Source organism: Melanerpes formicivorus, unplaced genomic scaffold, assembly GCF_026170545.1.
Source record: "Melanerpes formicivorus ecotype bairdi unplaced genomic scaffold, bMelFor1.0.p_v2 SCAF_106, whole genome shotgun sequence".
NCBI classification, from domain to species: Eukaryota; Metazoa; Chordata; class Aves; order Piciformes; family Picidae; genus Melanerpes; species Melanerpes formicivorus.
This window is the reverse complement of record NW_027142458.1, coordinates 727,065-751,400: the sequence shown is the minus strand read 5'-3', so window position 1 is coordinate 751,400 and position 24,336 is coordinate 727,065. Positions and strand designations below refer to the sequence as shown.

The 24,336-nt window shown below is 54.9% G+C and overlaps 1 protein-coding gene across 1 annotated transcript in view; it reads right to left on the bottom strand.

Moving 5' to 3' along the window:
* The window catches only part of FMNL2 (formin like 2), a 203,173-nt gene that overhangs the window by 10,998 nt on the left and 167,839 nt on the right, over window positions 1-24,336 (bottom strand). The window contains 15 exon segments of the mRNA XM_068166785.1: window positions 202-252; window positions 254-304; window positions 1,206-1,369; window positions 2,881-3,010; window positions 3,661-3,741; window positions 3,903-3,971; window positions 5,575-5,809; window positions 6,680-6,882; window positions 7,724-7,848; window positions 14,117-14,320; window positions 15,097-15,412; window positions 16,676-16,777; window positions 18,137-18,286; window positions 19,582-19,692; window positions 23,460-23,534. Coding sequence (XP_068022886.1) covers window positions 202-252; window positions 254-304; window positions 1,206-1,369; window positions 2,881-3,010; window positions 3,661-3,741; window positions 3,903-3,971; window positions 5,575-5,809; window positions 6,680-6,882; window positions 7,724-7,848; window positions 14,117-14,320; window positions 15,097-15,412; window positions 16,676-16,777; window positions 18,137-18,286; window positions 19,582-19,692; window positions 23,460-23,534 — 2,067 coding nt within the window.

The window sequence follows — 24,336 nt, the reverse complement described above, 5'->3', positions numbered from 1 at the left end:
GGAAAGGGAAGGAAGAAGGGAAAGGGAAAGAAGAAGGGAAAGGGAAGGGGAATGGGGAAAGGGAAGGAAGGGAAAGGGAAGGAAGAAGGGAAAGGCAAAGGGAATGGGGAAAGGGAAGGAAAAAGGGAAAGGAAAAGGGAATGGGGAAAGGGAAGGAAGAAGGGAAAGGGAAGGGGGGGAGAGGAGAAGGCTGCAGTGTACCTTGTAGGCCTTCACAAAGCGGACAAACACCGGGAAGAAGACCGAAGGGGGGGGTGGTCTTGGGGTTCTCCCCAAAGTACTTGACAGCATCATCGAAGGCATCCTGCAGGAGGCAGAGGTTGATGTGCTGTGAGCATTCCACAGCAAACCCACCCCCCTCTGCTGCACCAGCTGCTGCCAAGGCTCCAGCATCCCCCCAGCTGTGAGACCCTTAGTGAGAGGGGCAGGACCTAGAGCCATACTGGTTTGGGTGGGAAGGGACCTTCAGAGGTCACCCAGTCCATCCAGTCCCTGTGCCCTCAGCAGGGACAGCTGCAACTGGAGCAACCTGACCTGCAATGGGTGCAGGGAATCTCCCCCCTCTTTGGGCCTCCTGAGCCAGGGTCTCAGCAGTGTCAAACATTCCTCCCTTCTCTTTAGTCTACATCTGCCTCTTTTAGTTGAAACCATCACCCCTTGTCCTGTCACAGCAGGCCCTGCTAGGAGGACTGTCCCCTTCTGCCAGGATTGGTACTGGGGGTTGCCATGTGCAGGATCTTGTACTTGGCCTTGTTCAATGTTATGAGGCTCAGAGATTCACAGAAGGGTTTGGGTTGGAAGGGACCTTCAAGATCATTTAATTCCAACCCCCTGCCCTGGGCAGGGACACCTCCAACCAGCCCAGGTTGCTCAAGGCCTCATCCAGCCTGGCCTTCAACACCTCCAGGGAGGGAACATCCACAACCTCTCTGGGCAGCCTGTTTGTGTGGGTCCACTCTCAAGCCTGCCCAGGTCCCTCTGGGTGGCAGCTTGTCCCTCAGGGTGGCATCTTGTCCCTCAGGCATGCCAACCCCCCACTCACTGCCATCACCCAGCATGCCTGCTCCTGGCACTGCCAGTCAGGAGCAATCACACAGCGCTGCCGCAGCCGCTCCTCCCTGCATGACCTTTGTGGTGCCACCTGATTTGCTGACTGGGTCACCCACCCTCTCCCCAAAGCCAGTGAAGGAGGCAGAAGAAGTTACCTGGGCAATTTTGGCATCATCCTGCAGCTTCTTGAGCTTCCCCTCGTTGTTCTGAATGAACTCCTTCAGCATGGTGTTGTGGTCGTGCATGGTGTACTCGCGCTTCGTCAGGTCCAGGCCCCGCTGCAGCTCCTTCACGTCCAGGAGGACGTTTTCAAGGGACACTAGGGCATAAAATCAACCAGGCTGGAAGAGAACTCCAAGACCATCAAGCCCAACTCATCACCCAACCCTATCTAATCAACTAGACCATGTGCCTCATCCAGCCCTTTCCTACACACCTCCAGGGATGGTGACTCCACCACCTCCCTGGGCAGCACATCCCAGTGGCCAACAACTCTCTCTGTGAAGAACTTCCTTCTAGAATCACAGAATCAACCAGGCTGGGCAAGACCTCAGAGATCACCAAGTCCAACCTGATACCTAACACCTCCTGACAACTAAACCATGGCTTCAGGTGCCACCTGCACTCCTTTCTTGAACAGCTCCTGTAGCAGTTTAGACTGGCTGCCCCCTGCTGCTGCCACACCAGACACACCTCTGGTGCCCCGAGGGTCCAGCCCAGTGGGTGGACACAGGGAGCTGTGTGTTTCATCCCATCACATCCTGCTCCCTATAAAGCCACCTGCAAAGCCCTACACTTCCTCTTTCTTCCCTCAGTGCTCCTGTAGGAGATGCTCCCTATCTGGTAATGGAGGGAGAGCCATCTCGAGGTCTCTTGGGGCCTGGCCAGGCCTAATGCCATGAGGAGAAAGGGGAAGGACAATCCCAGATCTGGCCAGCTGAGATTAGCCTAACAGTGGAGGGGGGGTGGAAGAAAGAGCCCTGGGGGTTTTGGGTGTACCCTCAGGGTGGGGGGGAAAAGGGGAGTGCTGGGAGGCTTCTGGGTGTGCTTTGGGATATCCTTTTGTCACTGTGCTTGTGGTTCTCTGTAAACCACTCACTGCTTTGCCATTTAAACTTTCCACCACTCCTGCAGTCCCTTTGTCTGAGTCTTGCTTTGTGGCTTTTTTGCCCTGGTGGGAGGCAAGGGAGGATCAGCCCTTCGACCCACCACACCTCCAGGGATGGGGACTCCACCACCTCCCTGGGCAGCACATTCCAATGGCTAACAACTCTCTCTGGGAAGAACTTTCTCCTCACCTCCAGCCTAAACTTGCCCTGGCACAGCTTGAGACTGTGTCCTCTTGTTCTGCTGCTGGTTGCCTGGGAGAAGAGACTAACCCCCACCTGGCTACAACCTCCCTTCAGGGAGTTGTAGAGAGCAAGAAGGTCTCCCCTGAGCCTCCTCTTCTGCAGGCTAAGCAACCCCAGCTCCCTCAGCCTCTCCTCACAGGGCTGTGCTCAAGGCCTCTCCCCAGCCTTGTTGCCCTTCTCTGACCACATTCAAGAGTCTCAATGTCCTTCTTAAACTGAGGGGCCCAGAACTGGACACAGGACTCCAGGTGTGGCCTAACCAGAGCTGAGTAGAGGGCAGAATGACTTCCCTGCTCCTGCTGGCCACAAAAGATCAAGCCTGAAACAAATGCAGCATCACTGCTGCTGTGCAGGCAGCTGAACCCGCAGCCTGCACAACTCCCCTCCAGGCAGAGCCTCCACAGGCCACGGGTGGCGAAACCCTTCCCGTGGCACCTGTGGCAGCAGCACTGGCCCAGGCCCAGGAGGCTGCTGGTACCTGCTGCAGCCTTCTCCACGTAGTGAAGCTCGTTGTAGAAGAGGGAGACGTGCTGGTACTTCTCCTTGACCACGTTTGAGATGTAGTGCAGCAGCGTCTGCTTGCGGTCCGTTGACTTCGTCTCCAGGAGCTGGGGGAGAGACAGGGCAGAGGCTGCTGGGTACAGGTGCAGCAGGCTCCAAAGCAAAGGGATTCCACCAGTGGTCACCTTCCCCTGGTGCTTCTCCATCTGATCAGGCCAGCTGGTGAAGCCCACTTAATCATAGAACTGTTTGGGTTGTTGAAGGTCAAGTCCAACCATTGACCCAGCACTGCCAGGTCACTGCTAAACCAGGTCCCACATGGCCCTCACCACCACACCTCCACAGCTCTGAAACCCCTCCAGGGATGGAGACTCTACCACTGCCCTGGGCAGCCTGAGCCAGGCTTTGACAAGCCTTTTGGGGAAGAAATTGTTCCTCATGTCCAACCTAAAGCTCCCCTGGCACAACCTGAGGCCATTTCCTCTTGTCCTGTCACATCAGCTGATTGCTCAGCAGGTGGCTTTCAAGCTGAGGTCTGCAGAGCCTCTGAAGACATACATGTGCCTTCTCCTGAGCACCTCTCCAGAACCATGATGAGCAAAGCAAACTGCCCCTGCCTGGCAGGGAGCACCTTCCTCATTGCCACTCTGCCTTCACCACTGCAAAGCACTGACCCAAGGCCTCCAGCAGCCACTTGCTGAGCACATGGAACACCTGCCCCCCGCTCCCCCCATCAAGCCACCTCTGGTTCACCTACCAGGTCTAAACTCTGTAGCTTAAATCCATACACAGCTCCTCTCTTACTGCTGTTCATGTAGTTCCCAAGAGCCAAGATGATCTGCCAGGATGAAAGAGAGAAGCACATGAACAGATGCCTGGAGGTTCAGAGGAAACCTCTGGAAGAAGAGGTGGGCAGCACCTAGGTATGGTTTCAGCTGACCCAGGGGACACACACAGCTGAGTGATGGAGGTATTGAACGTAGCTGAAGTCAGACCTACCTCCAGGATCTTCTTAAGCTTCTGGGATGACTTTATTGAGACAGAGGCAGCTATTATTGCATGAAGTTGCTGCAGGCAAAGAGAAGAAGAGCTTTGGGTTAGTGCCACCTCCAAGCCAAGAGGAAACTCAAAGTCTAAAGGCTTGCATTCTTGAGCAGCCTGGGCTAGCAGGAGGTGTCCCTGGCCATGGCAGGGGGGTGGGAACTGGATGATCTTTAAGGTCCCTTCCAACCCAACCCAACCCAACCCAACCCACTCTATGAATCAGTGGCTTCTGCAGAAGCCCTCATTTTTCAGGCACACCATGGGCCCTGCCCTGGCACATCAGCATGTCAACCACTTCATCTGCACCATGCATTTGCCACACTCAGATGTGGCTGGGTGAAGGTTGGTCTACATTTCAGTCCTTATGACTGTGAGGGATGCAGCAGGTGGAAGGGGACACAGCTACAAGCACAGCACTGCTTTGGTTGGAAGAGACCTTTAAGATCATCAACTCCAACTCTTACCCCAGCTCTGCCAGGTCACCACGGCCCTCAGCACCACATCTACACAGCTCTGAAACCCCTCCAGGGATGGGGACTCCAGCACTGCCCTGGGCAGCCTGAGCCAAAGCCTGTCCACTATTAAAGCAAAGAAATTGTTCTTCATGTCCAACCTAAAACTCCCCTGGGGCAACTTGAGACCATTTCTTCTTGTCCTGTCACTTGTTATGTGTGACAAGACACTGACTCCCACCTCACTCCAACCTCCTTTCAGGGAGCTGTAGAGAGCAATGAGGTCTCCCCTCAGACTCCTCTTCTCCAGACTAAACCACCCTCAGTTCCCTCAGCAGCTCCTCACCAGCCCTGTTCCCCACACCCTTCCCCAGCTTCACTGCCATTCTCTGTTCTCCAGGCCCTGTTCCCCAGACCCTTCCCCAGCTTCACTGCCATTCTCTGTTCTCCAGGCCCTGTTCCCCACACCCTTCCCCAGCTTCACTGCCATTCTCTGTTCTCCAGACCCTGTTCCCCACACCCTTCCCCAGCTTCACTGCCATTCTCTGTTCTCCAGGCCCTGTTCCCCACACCCTTCCCCAGCTTCATTGCCCTTCTCTGTTCTCCAGACCCTGTTCCCCACACCCTTCCCCAGCTTCATTGCCCTTCTCTGTTCTCCAGACCCTGTTCCCCACACCCTTCCCCAGCTTCATTGCCATTCTCTGGACCTGCTCCAGCCCCTCAACATCCTTCCCATAGTGAGGACCCAACATGTCCTTCTTGACATGTCCTCATAGACCCCACAGACCAGCTCTGACAGTGACTTTCCCTGAAGATGCTAACAACCTCTGCAGGGTAGAGAAATAGATTCACAGATTCATGGAATGGGTTGGGTTGGAAGGGACCTGAAAGCTCATCCAGTTCCAATCCCCCTGCCATGGGCAGGGGCACATTCCATTAGCCCAGGTTGTTCAAGGCCTCATCCAACCTGGCCTTGAACACCTCCAGGGTGGAGGCTGCACCCACCACCTGCCTGGGCAGCCTGCTGCAGAATGCCACCACCCTCACCCTGAAGAGCTTCCCCCTAAGGTGCAGTCCCAGCCTCCTCCTGTCGCAGGACACTATGGAGCGGCCCAGGGTGCAAAGGGTACCTAGGACCTCTGGGCTGTGGGTCCCAGGGGTTGCCCCTCACTCACTGGGGTGAGCATCTGGATGCTCTCTGCAAAGTTGCCTATGAAGGCCATGATGGTCATCTTCTGCATCAGCCTCTCGATCTTGCTGAACTGCATCATGAAGCGGTCCTCGTCGGACAGGTTCTCGATGGGCTTCCTCTCGCGCTCGTACAGCCGCAGCACCTTCACCTCGTTCTCAGTGGGCAGGAACCTCATCAGGCACTCCACAAAGTCCACTGGCAAGGTCTTCAGGTCGAACCTGCGTGGGGACACACCAGGAGAAGCGGCCTGTGACGGCAAAGCTCGGTGCACCACGATGGAAAGGAGGTCGCAGAGCTGCCGCAGGCGGCCTCCACCTGCCCCCGCCGCAGCTGGAGGCTGCGTCCTCTTGTCCTGGGGCTTGTTCCTGGGAGAAGAGACCCACCCCAGCAGGGAGTCCAACCATGCTCTAACCCTACCAAGGCTGATGCTCAACCATGTCCTTCAGCACCACTTCTCCACAGCTTTGAAAGCCCTGCAGGGATGGGGATCCAGCCACCTCCCTGGGCAGACTGTTCCAGTCTTTGAGAACCCCCTCAGTGAAGAAGTTTCTCCTCATGGCCAAACTAAACCTCCCCTGGCTCAATTCCAGGCCATTTCCTGGCACTTCTATCACCTGACACTAGGGAGAAGAGACCAACCCCCACCTCACTCCAACCTCCTTTCAGGGAGCTGTAAAGAGCAAGGAGGTCTCCCCTCAGCCTCCTCTTCCCCACACTGAACACCCCCAGCTCCCTCAGCTGCTCCCCACCAGCCCTGTTCTCCAGACCCTTCCCCACCTTTGTTGCCCTTCTCTAGACCTGCTCCAGGCCCTCAATGTCCTTCCTTGGAGTGAGGATATCCAGGAAACAGCTTCTTTAATGACAGCAGTATCAGTTGTTGAGCCTAAGCAGTGTGGGGACAGTGGCATAAGGCTGCAGGGGTTTTGTTTTGGCTCCAAGGAAGGTGATTTCTGGGAACCCAGGATGGTTCTGGGTCATTTCCAGATGCCAAAACATCTCCATCAAGGGCCAATACAAACCCCTTCCACTCACCAAACACCACAGGACATCCCCCCCACGATTTCCTTGCTGACAAGAGCTGTACTCACACGTGGATGGCTTTGCAGATCTCATCTGCTGTCTTCCCAGCTTTCCTCAGGGTGATGGCCAGGTTTTTGGCCCTGTTGGCATCCAGCAAGGTGACTTTGTTTGACCCCTTCTGAGTTATCTTCTGCTTGCTTGAAGTCAGGTCAATGGCTGGACCCTGGGCTTTTGTTTTGAATATCTCTTCAAATTCATCCACATTGAGATCCTGAGAGAGGAAAGAAAATGATTTCTCCAGGGGTGGGGACAGCCTGGGCAGGCTGGGGCAGGGCTTGATGACCCTTTTTGGGGAAGGAACTGTTCTTCATGTCCAACCTAAAGCTCTCCTGGGGCAACTTGAGGCCATTTCCTCTTCTTCTATCACCTGGTACTAGGGAGAAGAGACCAACCCCCACCCAGCTCAAACCTCCTTTCAGGGAGCTGTAGAGAGCAATGAGGTCTCCCCTCAGCCTCCTCTTCTCCAGGCTGAACACCCCCAGCTCCCTCAGCTGCTCCCCACCAGCCCTGTTCTCCAGACCCTTCCCCAGCTTCCTTGCTCTCCTCTAGACCCACTCTAGCCCCTCAATGTCCACCTTGGAGTGAGGGCCCCAAAACTGAACCCAGTACTCAAGGTGTGACTTCACCAGTGCACAATCCCTGCCCTCCTCCTGCTGGCCCCCTTGCTGCTGATCCAGGCCAGGATGCTGGTGGCCTTCTTGGCCACCTGGGCACACTGCTGCCTCATCTTCAGCTGCTGTCAGCCAACACCCCCCAGGTCCTGTTCTGCTGGGCAGTTTCCAGCCACTCTGCCCCAAGCCTGGAGCATTCATGGGGTTGTTGTGAGCCAAGTGCCAGGCAGGCCCCAGCACTTGGCCTGACTGAGACCCTTGCTGACAGCACCAGACCCCATCCCTAAGCCTGAGGCTGGCCTCACGCTCTTCCAGCACACCAGGGGCCACTGGTTGAACCCGTGGCCAAAATACTTGTGGTGGCCTGACCCTGCAGGGACCAACATCCACTTGTGTCATGCACAGGAGAGGGAGGCAGGAGGCAGCAAGCAGCAGCCCTACCTCCAGGATCCTTTCATCATCTATCTCGTTGAAGACTGTCCCGTTGATCTGGTTGGGCTTGAGGGCGACCCAGTTGAACACCGGCATGCGGAACTTGGTCTTGATTGGCTTCTTGATCTTCACAGCTAAAGGCACCAGAGCAGAGGAAATGAGAACCACCCCCTCCCAAAAGGCTGGGAAGCACCAAACTGCAGCTTTGGAGCTGGCATTCCAGCACTGGAGGAAGAACTGGCCAGAGCTAACTGGGCAGCCTGGAGAGATCTTGCTGGTTGGAGGAGCAAACAGCACCAGGATGCTTTCATCCAGCCCCACTGCTCTGTCACACAGTCACAGAAGGGTAAGGGCTGGAAGGGACCTCCTGAGATCATCAAGTCCACCCCCCCCTAGAGAAGGTCACACAAGAAGATGTGCAGGTGGGTTTTGAATCTCTCCAGAGATGGAGACTCCACCACCTCTCTGGGCAGCCTGCTCCGGTGCTCTGCTACTCTTAAATTAAAGGGCAGGGACTTGGTGGAGAAGGTACAGCAAAGGGCTCCAAAGATGCTGAGGGGGCTGGAACAGCTCTGTGGTGAGGAAAGACTCAGAGAATTGGGGCTGTATAGTCTGGAGAAGAACAGCTTGAGGGGGGATCTCCTCAGTGCTGAGCAATACCTCAAGGGTGGGGGTCAGGAGGATGGGATCAGGATTTTTCCAGTGCTGCCCAGTGACAGAACAAGGAGTAGTGGTCACAAACTTGACCATAAGAAGTTCCTTCTAAACATGAGGAGGAACTTCTTGAATTTAAGGGTGACAGAGCCCTGGAGCAGGCTGCCCAGAGAGGTGCTGGAGTCTCCTGCTCTGGAGACATTCAAAACCTACGTGGACATGTAGGTGACCTGCTAGGTGGACCTGCCCTGGCAGGGGAGGTGGACTTTAGTTTAAAGGTGACTGAGCCCTGGTTTCAGCCCAGCTTCTGCAGAACCAGACTAAACACCAGGGGCTGTGAAAGCTTCAGTGATGCTGGGATCACTGTCACAGGAACCTGGGAGGGTCACAGAGCACTGGAACAGGCTGTCCAGAGAGGCTGGGGAGTCTCCTTCTCTGGAGACTTTCAAGGCCTGTCTGGATGTGTTCCTGTGTGACCTGTGCTGGATTCTATGCTCCTGCTCTGGCAGGGGGGTTGGACTCAATGATCTCTGGGTCCCTTCCAACCCCTGACATCCTGTGAGCCTGTGACAAGGAGAATAAATCCCTTTTCCCTAGGTTTTGGTTCAGGGATGGCCTCTCCCACTGCCTGCTGCAATGGGGCAGTGCTGCTTCTCACCAAGTTTGGCTTTTAGACCCCAAAAAAACCCCAGGAGGTGGGCTGCAGGACTTGGGAGGTTGACCACAGAGCAGGTTTGCACTCCCTGCAGTGTGCAGAAGCAGTAAGTGACTCAGTAAGTTCCACAGAGGAGCTCTGAAAAGGAAACCTTCAGTAAAGTGATCCAGCAACGTTCTGCTCCTCAATTCCTCAGCAGATAAACTGTTTGTTTCCAAGCTGTCAACATCAAAAAGAAACCCAGGCCCTTCCTCTCCAGTGCTGGGGCAGGGGGGGGAAGCCACTTGTCCCATGTTTGGGAGCAGGCAGGATGGAGGGGACAGGGACACCCCTGGGGACGTTCAGCTCCGCAGCGTGCCCATGGAAGCTCACCGCTCCCCCAGGCCAAGATCACAGAACAGCTTGAGCTGGAAGGGACCTTCCAGACCATCTAGTTCCATGGACCATGATTTGGTTTAGCTCAGGCCAGTGTTTGCTCCTGACCCCTGGTAAAACCCTCAGCATCACAGGATCAAAGAATCAGATCAGTTGGAAGAGCACTTTAAGATCATTGAGTCCAACCTTCGAGCTCAGAGCACCACGGCCCTGCTGGTCCCCAGAGATGTTTCCTTTTCTCCCTGTGGTTCCAGGAGATGGACAGACAGGTCCCAGGTAGCAGAGCACTTCAGCAACTCATTATCTGACTTTGCTCTAACAGTTCTCTGTGTATGGGTTTGCCAGGACAGGGATGATCTCTTTCAGGGGGAGCACCAGCTCTGACTGAGTGATTTCCCCTACCCTGTTATTCCACTTTCACAGCAAGAACTGTGTGAGGCTCATTCTGCAGAGACTTAGAATCATGAAGGCTGGAAAAGACCTCTAAGATCATCAAGTCCAACCATCACAGAACATAGAAGTGTTAGGGTGGGAAAGGACCTCAAGGATCAGCCAGTTCCAACCCCCCTGCCATGGCCAGGGACACCTCACACTACAGCAGGTTGCTCACAGCCACATCCAGCCTGGCTGCAAACACCTCCAGGCAGGAGGCTTCCACCACCTCCCTGGGCAACCTGTGCCAGGCTCTCACCACCCTCATGGGGAACAACTTCTTCCTAACATCCAATCTCAATCTACCCATTTCTAGTTTGGTTCCATTCCCCCCAGTCCTATCCCTCCCTGACACCCTCAAAAGTCCCTCCCCAGCTTTCTTGGAGCCCCCTGCAGATCCTGGAAGGCCACAATGAGGTCTCCTTGGAGCCTTCTCTTCTCCAGACTGAACAGCCCCAACTCCCTCAGTCTGTCCTCAGAGCAGAGCAGCTCCAGCCCACTGCTCATCCTCATGGCCCTTCTCTGGACTCCTTCCAGCACCTCCAGCTCCTTCCTCTCCTTCCTGTGCTAGGGGCTCCAGAACTGGACACAGTGCTCCAGGTGTGGTCTCAGCAGAGTGGAGCAGAGGGGGAGAATCACCTCCCTGGCCCTGCTGGCTCTGCTCCTCTTGCTGCAGCCCAGGATGTGGTTGGCTTTGTGGGCTGAAAGTGCTCACTGCTGGCTCATGAACCTAAGACCAGGAGGAAAGGAAGCTGATGGCTTTGTGGGCCAGTTCCTGGTGTAGCTCATCAACATCTTTCAAAGTTTCCCTTCCTCCTCCATCACAGAGCCCTGAGGTGATATTCCCAGGAGCTGTCCTCAGTGGGAAAACCCAGCCTTGGTGTGCCTGGTGTTGAGGATGGCTCCAGGGAAACCTCACCTCTTCATGACTTGCTGAAGTGCTTTGCTCAAGCAGGGCCTCCTGGCTTCCAGATCCTGCTGGCTGGCAGCATCCCCAGAGCTACTGCATGCTCCAGCTCAGGCCAACCTGGACCTGCCTCCCCGCTCCCCACCACCCACACGAGTCCACAGGCACAGCACAGAGGGAAACATGGAGAGGAAGGGCAATACTTAGCAGAAAGCAACCTACAGAAGAGCTTGATTGGTCCATCTGACCAGGAAGCAGAAAGGACAGAGAAAAAAACACAAAAACCTGTTAGTAATGGTCAGGAAAGCAAAAAATTGTTACTTTATTGGCTCCCCCTCTGACCCAGGAGGTTCCTGCCCTGAGGGAGGAGTGATAGAAGCATTTAGAGTGGGAAAGACCTCAAAGATCATCAAGTCCAACTTTCCCCCCAGCACTGCCATGACCACTGGAAGTGCTCCTTCCTGAGCAGCCATCCTGTGACAGAAGCTGCTTTGGCTCTTCTCCCCTCTCCTGACACACTGAGGAGCAAAACATTCATCTCACCTTGCTTTGCACAACTCAACCAAGCACCCAAGGAAGCACCTTGCCTGTGGGGGGGGTTCCATGTGCTGTTGGTGAAGCTCAGAGGAGCCATGGGCAGAAGTGAGACTCCTGTCCCCAGTTAATACAGCAGAGACATCAGGCACAGTGTCTGGGCAGCTGCTGGCACAACCTTGGTGACTTGGCAGCTCCTGTGCCCTCCTCTGTAGCCTCCCTGAGCACCACCACACCCAGCACTGCTCTCACTCAGGTGGTATCATAGTATCATAGTATCAGTCAGGGCTGGAAGGGACCACAAGGATCAGCTAGTTCCAACCCCCCTGCCATGGGCAGGGACACCCCACACTACATCAGGCTGCCCAGAGCCTCATCCAGCCTGGCCTTAAACACCTCCAGGGACAGGGCCCCAACCACCTCCCTGGACAACCCATTCCAGGGCTTCACCACTCTCATGGGGAAGAACTTCCTCCTCACCTCCAGCCTGAATCTCCCCACCTCCAGCTTCATTCCATTCCCCCTAGTCCTATCACTACCTGAGATCCTGAGCAGTCCCTCCCCAGTCTTCCTGTAGGTCCCGTTCAGATCCTAGAAGGCCACAATGAGGTCACCTGGGAGCCTTCTCTTCTCCAGACTGAACAGCCCCAACTCCTTCAGTCTGTCCTCACAGCAGAGCAGCTCCAGCCCTCTGCTCATCCTCCTGGCCCTTCTCTGGACACCTTCCAGCACCTCCACATCCCTCTTGTAATAGAGGCTCCAGAACTGGAGGCAGTGCTCCAGGTGGGGTCTCAGCAGAGTGGAGCAGAGGGGGAGGATCACCTCCCTTGCCCTGCTGGCCACACTTCTCCTGATGCAGCCCAGGATCTGATTGGCTTTCTGGGCTGCAAGTGCAGACTGAGAGCTCCTGGTGAGCTTCTCCTCCCCCAGCACCCCCAAGTCTCTCTCCTCAGGGCTGCTTTCCAGCCAGTCACTGCCCAGTGGCCCAGGTAGGACCACTCCCAGCTCTGCCAAACCCAACCAGAGGGATCACAGAAGCCCAGAGTGGTTTGGGAGGGACCTTGAAGATCATCCAGTTCCATGGGACACCTTCCACTAGCTCAGCTTGCTCAAGGCCTCACCCACCCTGGCCTTGAACACCTCCAGGGGAGGGGACATCCACAACCTCCCTGGGCAACCTGCTCCAAGTGTCTCAGCTGTGTGCTGCCTTTTGTGCTTGATCTTTTTCTGGCAGCACACCCTGGGCTCCCCTGGTTCCATGATGCTTTTGGCTTTCAGAGCTGGAATAATTGAGTAGCTGGAATAATTAATAATGAGTTTGCAGGGGTGGGGGGGGAACCAAAGAGCTATTAATCAGAGCTCTTTTTGGGCTCATATCAAGCTCCTGAGGTCTCCTGGGGGGAAGAAGCACGATGCCAATTAGCATTTAGTAGCTCAGCAAGTGTCAGGCAGTGAATAAAAGCAGGATTAAAGGCAGGCAGGAAATTTTACTTCCTTCCCCCATAACCTGACAAATTTGCCATTTTCTAGCACAGAGATTTCCACACTGAGCTCTCAGAAGGCATCCAAGCCATGGAGCTTTGTGTTTCTTTCCAAGCCACATTTCCTTTGCTTCCAAGCCAAAACTGATCATGTTTGAAAAGCATTTTTGGCAATGGCTTTAGTTTCCCCTAAAGCCATGTCCTCCAGACCAAACCAAAAGGGTTTGCTTGAGAAACCCTTGTTCACACAGCCCCAGCAGGGGGAGGTTGGAAGGGACCTGCTAGAGCAGGGGCACCCACAGCAGCTTGCCCAGCAGCACCATGGCCAGGTGGCTTTGGAAGCTCTCCAGAGAAGGAGACTCCACAACCTCTCTGGGCAGCCTGCTCCAGGCCTCCAGCACCCTCACACCAAACAACTTCCTCCTCATCCTCAGCTGGAATCTCCTGGGTTCTACTTTGTGCCTGCTCCCCCCCATCCTGTCACTGGGCATCGCTGGCCCCAGCCTCTTGCCCCCCACAGCTCCTTTAGCTCTTGCTGAGCATTGCTCAGATCCCCTCTGGGGCTGCTCTTCTCCAGGCTCCACAGCCCCAGGGCTCTCAGCCTTTCCTCCTCACAGAGCTGCTCCAGGCCCCTCAGCAGCTTTGTAGCATCCCCTGGACTCTCTCCAGCAGTTCCCTGTCTCTCTTGAGCTGGGGAGCCCAGAACACTCCAGAGAACACTCACTGGGGCAGGGTAGAGGGGGAGGACCTGCTGTCCACATTCTTCTCAATGCACCCCAGGAGCCCATTGGCCTCCTTGGCCACGAGAGCACATTGCTGGCTCATGGGGAACTTCTTGCTCACCAGCACTGCCAGGTTCTTCTTTGCTGAGCTGCTTCCCAGCAGCTCACCCCTCACCTGTCCTACTGCAGGGGGTTCTTCTTCCCCAGGTGCAGACCCTACACTTGCCCTTGGGGAACATCATGAACTTCCACCCAACTCTCCAGCCTGTCCAGGTCACTCTGAATGGCACAGCCTGATGGGCTGTCAGCCACTGCTCCCATTTTGGTACCATCAGCAAAATGACCAAGGGGCCACCCTGTCCCTTCATCCAGGTCACTGATGGAAGATGTTGAACAAGACTGGACCCAGTCCTGAACTCTGGGGAGCACCACGAGCTACAGGTCTCCAACTAGACTCACCACCACTGGTCACAACCCTGCTACAAACCTCTCTCAGTCCATCACCACCAAGAGATCAGGGGTGTTCTGCAGGTGACTAAGCAAGGGAGTCCCACCCCAGTGCCATCCCCACTCCAGCCCAGCTGCCCTGGCCCTGCCTTGTCTGCCCCAGCAGCACGCCAAGGAGACGCTTGGGTGGTTTACCTGCAAGCCCTGAGTTGAAGACCACGGTGGGAGAGGCTGTCCCGGGCAGGGGGGGTGCTGATGGTGGGGGTGGTGGGGGCAGTGGAGCTGCAGGAGCCATCTCCAGAGATGGGCCTGGGAGAGGAGGTGGCGGCGGAGGCGGCGGTGGAGGCGGCGGAGGCGGCGGCGGAGGCGGCATCGGCACCGACACAGGACCGTTGGGCACTGGCACGGGGAGGGAAAAGAGACATTGCCAGGAGCTCTGGTCAGCAGGTCACTGCACCCACGGGAGAAGGCACTGCACCCACGAGAGAAGGCACAGCACCCACGGGAGCAGGCACAGCACCCACGGGAGCAGGCACAGCACCCACGGGAGAAGGCACAGCACCCACGGGAGCAGGCACAGCACCCATGGGAGCAGGCACAGCACCCACGGGAGAAGGCACAGCACCCACGGGAGAAGGCACAGCACCCATGGGAGCAGGCACAGCACCCACGGGAGAAGTCCCTGCACCCACAGGAGCAGGCACAGCACCCACGGGAGAAGGCACAGCACCCACGGGAGAAGTGACTGCACCCACGGGAGAAGGCACAGCACCCACGGGAGCAGGCACAGCACCCACGGGAGCAGGCACAGCTCCCACGGGAGAAGGCACAGCACCCACGGGAGCAGACACAGCTCCCACCTTGTGCCCCACCATACATCTCTCTCCCCCAACTCCCCTGAGCCCCAGCACCTCGTGGGGCACTCCTCAAGGTGCTGCTGTGGCTGAAGGCGGGCGGAGGTTCCCAGCAGCTGCAGAGCTCAGAGAGGCATGGAAGCCACCCACGGGTGAGAGCGAGGACCTCGAGGGCCGTGGGTGCTCGTGAGGTGCCACGGCCTCACGGCTGGCTCCAGCTGAAGCTGCTTTGGGCAGTCAGAGGCTGCTGTGCCTGTCCCCTGCACGACCAGCTCCAGCTCCAGGTCAGCCCACAGCCGCGGCAGACACAAAGCTCCTTACCTGCCTCAGCTGCCGCTGCTAAGCTGGGCAAGGGTGGGGGAGGTGGTGGCAATGGTACCGAGGACGCCGCTCCGGCCGCCGGTGCCACACACGTGCCAGCCACCACCTCTGCCCCTGCTGGCACCATCCCAGAGGCCAGAGCAACAGGCAGGATGGAGATGTCACCGTCCCCTTTCTTCTGGATCTTAATGGTTCCTTGCTTCTCCAGCTCGTGGATCTTCTTCTCCAGCGTTGACTGCCGCTGGATGGCTTCCTCCTTCTCCTTCACCATTTTCCTCAAGGTGTGCACCTGGGTGTTGGCATCTTTGTAGATTTCCTAAGAGGGCCCAGAAAGGAGGAATTCTCACTTCTGCTCACAAAGCAGAGCATCAAGACCAGAAACAGAGCAACCTGGCACAGGATGAATTACGAAGGACACTGAGACACTTCAAGGTGTCCAGAGAAGGGCAACGAGGCTGGGAAGAGGCCTGGAGCACAGCCCTGTGAGGAGAGGCTGAGGGAGCTGGGGTTGCTTAGCCTGCAGAAGAGGAGGCTCAGGGGAGACCTCATTGCTCTCTACAACTACCTGAAGGGAGGTTGTAGCCAGGAGGGGGTTGGTCTCTTCTCCCAGGCACCCAGCACCAGAACAAGAGGACACAGTCTCAAGCTGTGCCAGGGGAGGTTTAGGCTGGAGGTGAAGAGAAAGTTATTCCCAGCAAGAGAGATTGGCCATTGGGATGTGCTGCCCAGGGAGGTGGTGGAGTCACCATCCCCGGAGGTGTTCAAGAGGGGATTGGATGTGGCACTTGGTGCCATGGTTTAGTTAGTCATGAGTTGCTGGGTGACAGGTTGGACTGGATGATCTCTGAGGTCTTTTCCAACCTTATTGATTCTATGATCAATGCCCAAGGCCCTACCCAGCAATGACCTCTGATGCAAACTCTGCCTCTTTAGTGGAGAGGAAGAATTCAACCTCTGTTTGTCCCAGGGACTGAGTCCTAGGAGGAAGCTCACCTATGGCCATCACTGCTTCTTCATGATGCCTCCCATTTCTTATGGGTCTTTAATCTTTCCAGGGAGGGTGGGGAGACCCTGGAACAGGTTGCCCAGGGAGGCTGGGGATGTCCCCTCCCTGGAAGTGTTCAAGGCCAGGCTGGGTGAGGACTTGAGCAACCTGGGCTAGGGGAAGGTGTCCCTGCCCATGGCACAGGGGTTGGAACTGGATGATCTTGAAGGTCCATTCCAGCCCAAACCATTTTATGATTCCATGATCCTGCCCTGCTGCTGAGCAGCCCAAGTCTGAAGGACTCCAGGTCCACCTTCAGCACCTTTCCACACACACAGCTCCAAACACAGACACTACAGACCTGAGTGATGAGAGGGACCCGAGTCATTCCCTCATCTCCTGGCATGTTCCAAAGGGTTTATGTCCCTCTTTGAGTGCACACAAATGATTCTCCTCGACATCTGCCCCTGGTTCAACTTCAGGGAGCTAGCAGAGGTCCCTGGTCCCAGAGCTGCTACCTGCCAGTCACCAAGCAGACAGGAGCTGGCTCCCCCGGAGCGTGGCACCCAGGCTGAGGTTTGCCGTCGCACTCACCCGAATCACATCCAGCTCTTTGTTCCTTTGCATCAGCTGCTTCTCCAGCTCCACAATCTTGGCCATGGCTTCGTTCTCTGTGTCTTGGAGCTTTTCAGATAACTGCCATTGAAAAGAGAAGAGGTTTTGCAAGTGGGTGACAGGAATTTCCTCAGCCAAACACCAGGAACAGCTCTCGGAGCACCGACACGTGGCACACGGAGCCATGGCTTAGTTAGTCACGAGCTGTTGGGTGACAGGTTGGACTTGATGATCTCTGAGGTCTCTTCCAGCCTTACTGATTCTATGATTGAACACCAATATTGATATTCCACCAAACCCTGAAGTCTATCCTTGAGAAATGAGATGGTTCCTGTGAGGTTCCCCCAGTGATGGAACCTCCACAGCAATCTCCTTCAGCTATGGCCAGCATATAACCTTGGCTGGACTGCAGCTATGAAGCTGCCCAGGTGACAAACCCTGCTCTGCACTGGGGCTCTTGAGCCTGCAGAAGAGAAGACTGAGAGGGCATCTTTTGAATGTTTATAAATATCTGAGGGGTTGGTGTCAAGAAGAAAGGGACAGAATCTTGTCAGTGGTGCCCAGAGGCAGGACAAGGGGCACTGGGCACAAACTGGAAGGCAGGAGGCTCCATCTGAAGATGAGGAGAAAGTTGGTGGGAGGGTGCTGGAGGCCTGGAGCAGGCTGCCCAGAGAGGTTGTGGAGAGCTTCCAACCCCCCCTGGCCATTGTGAGGCTGGGCAAGCTGCTGTGGGTGCCCCTGCCTGAGCAGGAGGTTGGACTGGGTGATCTCAGGAGGTCACTTCCAACCCCCAACATTCTATGACTGTATAAAAATAGAACCATCTTCATACACACTAAGTCTGACCTGAAATCCCAAACCTTACAGAAACACCACAATGCAAACCCAGTTGATGCTGGAATGGTGGAACCCATAAACATCCCCTCTCATAATGAGGCTAATTAGATTAGCAATGAATTAAAGAGTTCATTTGGGGGTTTCCTCAATGGTCTTTCAATTTGGTATTTTGCCCAGGATCTGAAAGTCCCTTGGCTTTGGTTGGCTTTTTCCATCATCAGGTCAGGTTGTTTGGGGCTCTGAGCAACCTGCTCTAGTTGCAGATGTCCCTGCTGACTGCAGGAGGGTCAGACTAGATGAGCATTAAAGGTCCCTTCTAACCCAAACCATTTAGAGAGGTGAGGTTCAGAACACAGCATGAAAGCACCCAAAACTTTACCTGCCTCAGGTCTCCCAAATTCCTCCATTTGCCAAAACTCTGATTATTCCTCCCAAACTGAAGCACAGCAGCCCTAGGGCTTCTCCTAAGTGACCCTCACCCCAAAGGCTGCAACCCTTCTACTCCTGTGCTTCCACCTCCCACAACGGGCAGGTAGCAAAGGCCACGCACAGAGCAGGCTCTGAACTGCCCCAGAAGCAAAGGTGACCAAGTGTGGTACTCACATGGGAAATGTTCTCTTCCAGTTCTTCAACTCTTTCCAGGGCTGCATTCTTGGTTTCAGCATCCTCCAGCAGAGCTCCCACATCAAAAACGTTGTCCAGGTAAGCCTGGATTTGCACCTGCAGTTTGTCACTCTCTGTGTGCTTCAGTTTCTGCAGAGCCAACAACACCAAGGTGTCACTCCCCACTGCTGGCCCTTCACAGCACCACCACCACCACAGGCAGCAAATGAAGTGGGCACTGGTGGGAACTCAGGCCACTCCCATCCTGTGAGAGGAGAACCTCTCACAGTCCAACATGAGTTGGGGTCGTGGTTTGGATCAGCAATACCAAGGCCAGCAGGACCAGGGCAGTGACTGTCCCTCTGTACTGGGCACTGGTGAGGCCACACTTCAAATACTGGGCTCAGTTTTGGGCCCCTCACTCCAAAAAGGACTCTGAGGGGCTGGAGTGGGTCCAGAGAAGTGCAGAGAAGCTGGGGAAGGGTCTGGAGAACAGGGCTGGTGAGGAGCAGCTGAGGGAACTGGAGGAGGCTGAGGGGAGATCTCATTGCCCTCTACAAGTCCCTGAAAGGAGGCTGGAGCCAGGTGGGGGTTGGACTCTTCTCCCAAGGAACAAGAGGAAGTGGCCTCAAGTTGCACCAGGGGAGGATTAGGTTGGACATGAGGAATAATTTCTTCCCCAAAAGGGTTGTCAAGGCTCTGCCCAGGCTGCCCAGGGCAGTGGTGGAGTCCCCATCCCTGGAGGGGTGTCAAAGCTGTGTAGATGTGGTGCTGAGGGCCATGGTGACCTGGCAGTGCTGGGTTAAAGGCTGGACTTGATGACTTTAGAAGTGTCATCTAACCTAAATCACTCCATGACTCTGTGATCCCTTTGTCAGCCTGACCTCTGTTCTCATGTGTGAGCTCCCAAGGCAGGGACAGGGAGAGAGAAAAATCCAAAGGAGGAAATGTAGCAGCAGCTTTCTCCTGAGAGCATTCCCACAGGACCCCAGAAACCTCCTGGCCATCACAGCTCAAAGGAGGATTTTCTCACAGAGAGACAGAGGTGACCCTGGTGGCACCTGGGCTGGGGACAACACAAGGGCTGCAGCCCACAGCTGGAGGTCAGGGACGTGGCATGGGTGAGGACAAGCTGTGGTTCATCCTCCCTTTGTTATATGAAGGAGCTACAAATTTAGCTCCCAGCCTGTAATTGCAGCTGATTTGTCTCCTGCAGGGGTGGCTCCAGGCCACAGCCCCCAGCCAGCAGCCAAGGCACTGCAGTTTTGGCAGGCACAGTGACACAACCCTGCTCTGCCCTCCCAAAAGTTGGGTGAGAAGGTTTTAAGGAGGTTGAAGGCCCAAGCTGGGCAGTAGGGATGTGGTGTGGACCCACCATGGCTGCAGGGGGGGAGCTGGGGGGCAGATCCACACTGCGAGGTGGTGGAGATCTGTCTCGTACTCACGTCCAGATACTCATCCAGGCCAAGCTTTGTGAACTCATACTGGAGGTGGACTCTGAAGTTCATGTCCTCCACTGAGTGGACCACGATGTTGATGAACTGCATGCAGGCCACCTACAAGGAGAACAGTTGGATGTGAGAGGAGGTGATGACACAGCCCCCCCTGCAAAGCCCCAGCAGCAGGCTTGGAGCAAGCTCTCCCGGGGGTCAGCCACAGCAAATGAGCACATTTCCTTCTGCTTCACTCTGAAGGGAGACTGTGCTCTGCTCCTCAGCAGCTGGTGCTGCACTGGGGCTTATGGGGTGTTTGTTTGCTGTGATAATGTCAAACATGGGGTCCAGAAATGAAGTCATGTCTGCTGGGTCCACCTTTACTGCGTGCTGGTGAATGCTTTCCATGCCAGCCTGCAGAGCCAGACATCCTAGGAGCACACAAGCTCTAAAGAAAACAACTGCTCCTCAAATGGCCTCAACAAAAAAAAGGAAGGGATTTTGCAACTGCAATCCCCCAGTCAGGAAACTGGACTTTCACAGAAGGTCCTTTGTTGCCTTGAAGAAAGCACATTTCCCAAGCTGTGCTGACTAAGGGACCAGATCATGGCAGGGGAGCTGGAACTAGATGATCTTTCAGGTCCCTCCCAACCCAAACCATTCTAGGAGTTTAAGAACCACAGAATCTTAGATTGATTCTTAGAATCCTTGAAAGGTTTGGGTTGGAAGGGAACTTAAAAGATCATCTGGTTCCAACCCCCCTGCCATGGGCAGGGACACCTCACACTAGCCCAGGTTGCTCAAGGCCTCACCCAGCCTGGCCTTGAACATCTCCAGGGAGGGGTTATGCATGACCTCCCTGGGCAACCTGTTCCAGTGCCTCACCACTGTTACTCTAAAGAATTTCTTTCCAATCTCCAGCCTCATTCTTCCCTCCTCAAGCTTCAATCCATTCCCTGTGACCACAGAGCTGGGATCCAAACTCATCCAAGCCCAGCAGAGGGAAGGAGGCAGAGTCTCTCGAGTGAAGCAGGTGATGAGCAGAAGGAGCAGTGAGGGAAACCTCCTGCAGAGCAGCAGGAATCTGGCTACAAATCCCAAGAAAGAGAGGATGGAAGATGGTCTAAAGACTTCCAGGAGCTCTTCTGATGCCTCAACCTTCCCTCTCAGCATGCACCCATCTCTCACACAACTAACCCAACCATGCAGTTGGAAACCTAACTTTAGGTTGAGTCTTTGTAGGGCTCTTTCCAGTTCCTGTGGTGAACTAAGTTCCTCCTAGTGCTGGTGCTGGCCTTCACCAGCTGAACCCTGCTGGTCATACAGCCCAGAGCCAAATGCCCCTATCCCAAAAGTGCTTTTGCTGGTTTTGCTTTGGCTCTCTCAGCACTAGAGCCAAATTCTCACTTCCTTTCTCAGATCCTCATGTACCCAGCCAAGGAATAGTCAAGTCTCAGAGAACTGGCCTAAGCAAGTTGCTTTCCAAAGGAATTAACCCAATGTCAACAGCAGGAGCCTTCTCCAAAATCCTCCTGCCTTGTTCTTGCTAATTCCTCCCTCTTGATCCCTGGGATTTCACTTTGGGGCATGGTTTAGTGGCCATGGAAGTGTTGGGTTGATGGTTGGACCATCAGTCTGGAGAAGAGAAGACTGAGAGGGGATTTAATCAATGGTTATCAATATCTGAGGGCTGGGGGTCAGGAGGGAGGGGACAGGCTCTGCTCACTTGCACCCTGGGATAGGACAAGGAGCAATGGATAGAAACTCCAGCACAGGAGGTTCCACCTCAGCATGAGGAGGAACTTCTGCACTGGGAGGGTCACAGAGCACTGGAACAGGCTGCCCAGAGGGGTTGTGGAGTCTCCTTCTCTGGAGCCTTTCCAGCCCCATCTGGATGTGTTCCTGTGTGACCTGTGCTGGATTCTATGCTCCTGCTCTGGCAGGGGGGATGGACTTGATGATCTTCAGAGGTCCCTTCCAACCTCTAACATACTGTGAGCCTGTGATCCTGTGATGGCCTTGGAGGTCTTTTCCAACCTTAATGATTCTATCACTATGATTAATCCTAACTACAGCTTCCCAGACACCTCCTGCCTTCTTCATTCAGGGCAGGGTGAAAGCCAGGTCCTGCAGGAATAGTTGTTTAGAGAACCAGAGAACTGGTTTGGGTTGGAAAAGCCCTCTAAGATCATCCAGTCCAACCATCAACCCAACATCGCCACAGCCACTAAACCATGTCCCCAAGTGCCATGGCCACAGGTGTCTTGAACACCTCCAGGGATGGTGACTCCACCACCTCCCTGGGCAGCCTGGTCCAGTGCCTGACCACTCTTGCAGCAAAGAAATGTTTGCTGTCCTGGGACTGCAGGAACAAGGAACAAAGCCAACTGCAACCTGGCAGGGAGTTCACAGGTTGCATTGGGGTGGAAGAGACCCTCAAAGGTCATCTTGTCCGAGGTCCCTGCAGTCATCAGGGATACTTCCAACTAGATCAGGCTGCCCAGGGCTACATCAGGTTTGATCTTGTGTGTCTGAGTTCCTGAGAGCAGCTTGCTAACTGGAGTATAAAACTGCAGGGCTCACTGGAACTTTAATTTCCTTTCTAAGCAGAAGCAAGAGGCCATCCTATCTTCCTCACACCACCTGCCTTTTTAGCCTCTGTCCCATGAGCTTCCCCTTGGCCACCAGAGCTGCAAGTCACTGACAGCAGAGCCTTCCAAGCCTGAAGGAGACACCACACCAGGAGCTGTAACACTTAATTCCTGGCAGAAAGAATTTTTTAACACCAAGCTCAGCCTAAAACAGCAGAAAGTGTCAGAGATGCTTTGCAGGCCAGCCAGTTTGACTGGGTGAGAAGTCCTCCTCCTTGCTCTGCTCTCACCTCAAAATAGGATCATGTCAGATGTGGGGCATCAAGTGGTCAAGGGAGGACTGCAGAGACCCTGCCAGTTTTCTAATTAAAAATAGGACTTAAATTACTCACACCTCTGACACGAGCACTCACGTGCCATGGCCTGGGACCAGGCTCCTCAGTGGTGCCCACTGACAGAACTAGAGAGGTAATGGGCTCAAACTTGACCATGAGAAGTTCCACCTAAACACGAGGAGGAACTTCTTTAATTTAAGGGTGTTGGAAGCCTGGAGCAGGCTGCCCAGAGGGGTGGTGGAGCTTCCATCTCTGGAGGCATTCAAAACGCACCTGGATGTGTCCCTGCGTGACCAATCTCTAGGTGAACCTGCTCTGCAGGGGGGGTTGGACTTGATGAGCTGCAGAGGTCCCTTCTAAGCCCCGCCATTCTGTGATTCTGTGACAGGCTTCAAAGCTCCAGAAGCATTTTGGCTCTCAGACATGTAACCATGTAGCTCAGCCCTGCTGCCACCACCTGTGCCCTTCCCGTGCTGCCGAGGTGCAAGCCGGCGCTGGTGTCGGTGGGTGGAAGCCTCTGGTGCTCCAGGGGAAGTGGATGTGGTGAATGATCATGCATCAGCCCATTGAGGAACCCCAAGTGGTGCAAAGCTACTGCTACATTTATCAGCAGCAGATAAGGGCAGCCAGCAGCTGCAGCAGGTTTCTGCCACACTTCCCTGCCTGTGGCTCCGAGGAGGCTGGCACAGGGACAGAGCAGGCATCTCGATGCTGCAGAAGCTGCTGCTTTGCCACAGTGAAACAGCACAGAGGACCAAAAGGTCACTCTCCTCTTACCTTCAGGAGGCATTTCTTGAAGGGAACTAGAAATGAAAGGCATGTTAGGCAGTTTGGAACAGAGAAAGATCCCACTGTGGTGACTTCAGGCCAAGGACCAGAAGATAGCTCCATCTCTGCCCGTGACCCCAGGGCCAGACACAGCACACCCTGACAGCAAAGCCTGCTGCTGAGAAATGGCACTCACCATGAAGTCTATGTTGTTGTCTTCGTTTCTGAAGTGCTCCATCAGCTTCTCAAAGCGCTGCTTCTCCCCACACACCTACAAAACAATCACCAGGAGCTGGTTAAACCACAGAGAGCACGAAAAGCAGCCCAAAAGCCGCTCAGCTGCTTGCTCAGGACTTCTCCATCCAGGTTTCTTCTCTTGTCATAAATCCTCTTCATGACACAGCCAGTGGAGAAGCCACAGGTGATCAACAGTGCTGCAAGTCTAAGGGGTCAGGTACCATTAGAACAGGATCAGATCTCTTTTCCTCCTAAAACTTTAATTGTACCCACAGATGGTATAACTCAGAGGATGATAGACTCATTTGGGTTGGAAAAGCCCTCTAAGATCATCCAGTCCAGCCCAACACCACCATGGCCATTGAGCCATGTCCCAAAGTGCCATGGCCACAGGTTTCTTGCACACCTCCAGGGATGGGGACTCCACCACCTCCCTGGGCTGCCTGCTCCACTGCCTGACCACAACAGAACTGCAGCAGCAGGAAGGCTCAGCCTCTCCCCCAGCTCAGAATTGCCTTTTCAGTGTCATGTTTAATGGCCATGGGCTTAGGTTGAAGGCTGGACTTGAGAAACTTGAAGGTCTCTTCCAACTTCTGTCATTCTGTGTAACATAAATAGAAAGCAGAACATGCAAAAAAGAAGGAATAAAAAGAAAATGATCATGGGCTAAACATGTGCTGCAGCTTACATCCATTGCTCCTTGTCCTATCCCAGGGTGCAAGTGAGCAGAGCCTGGCCCCTCCCTCCTGACCCCCAGCCCTCAGCCCAACTATGAGCTGCTCCCAGTTCCAGAGCTGTCAGACAGGGGTGTCACCAACTTGAGGGAGAAACAAGAG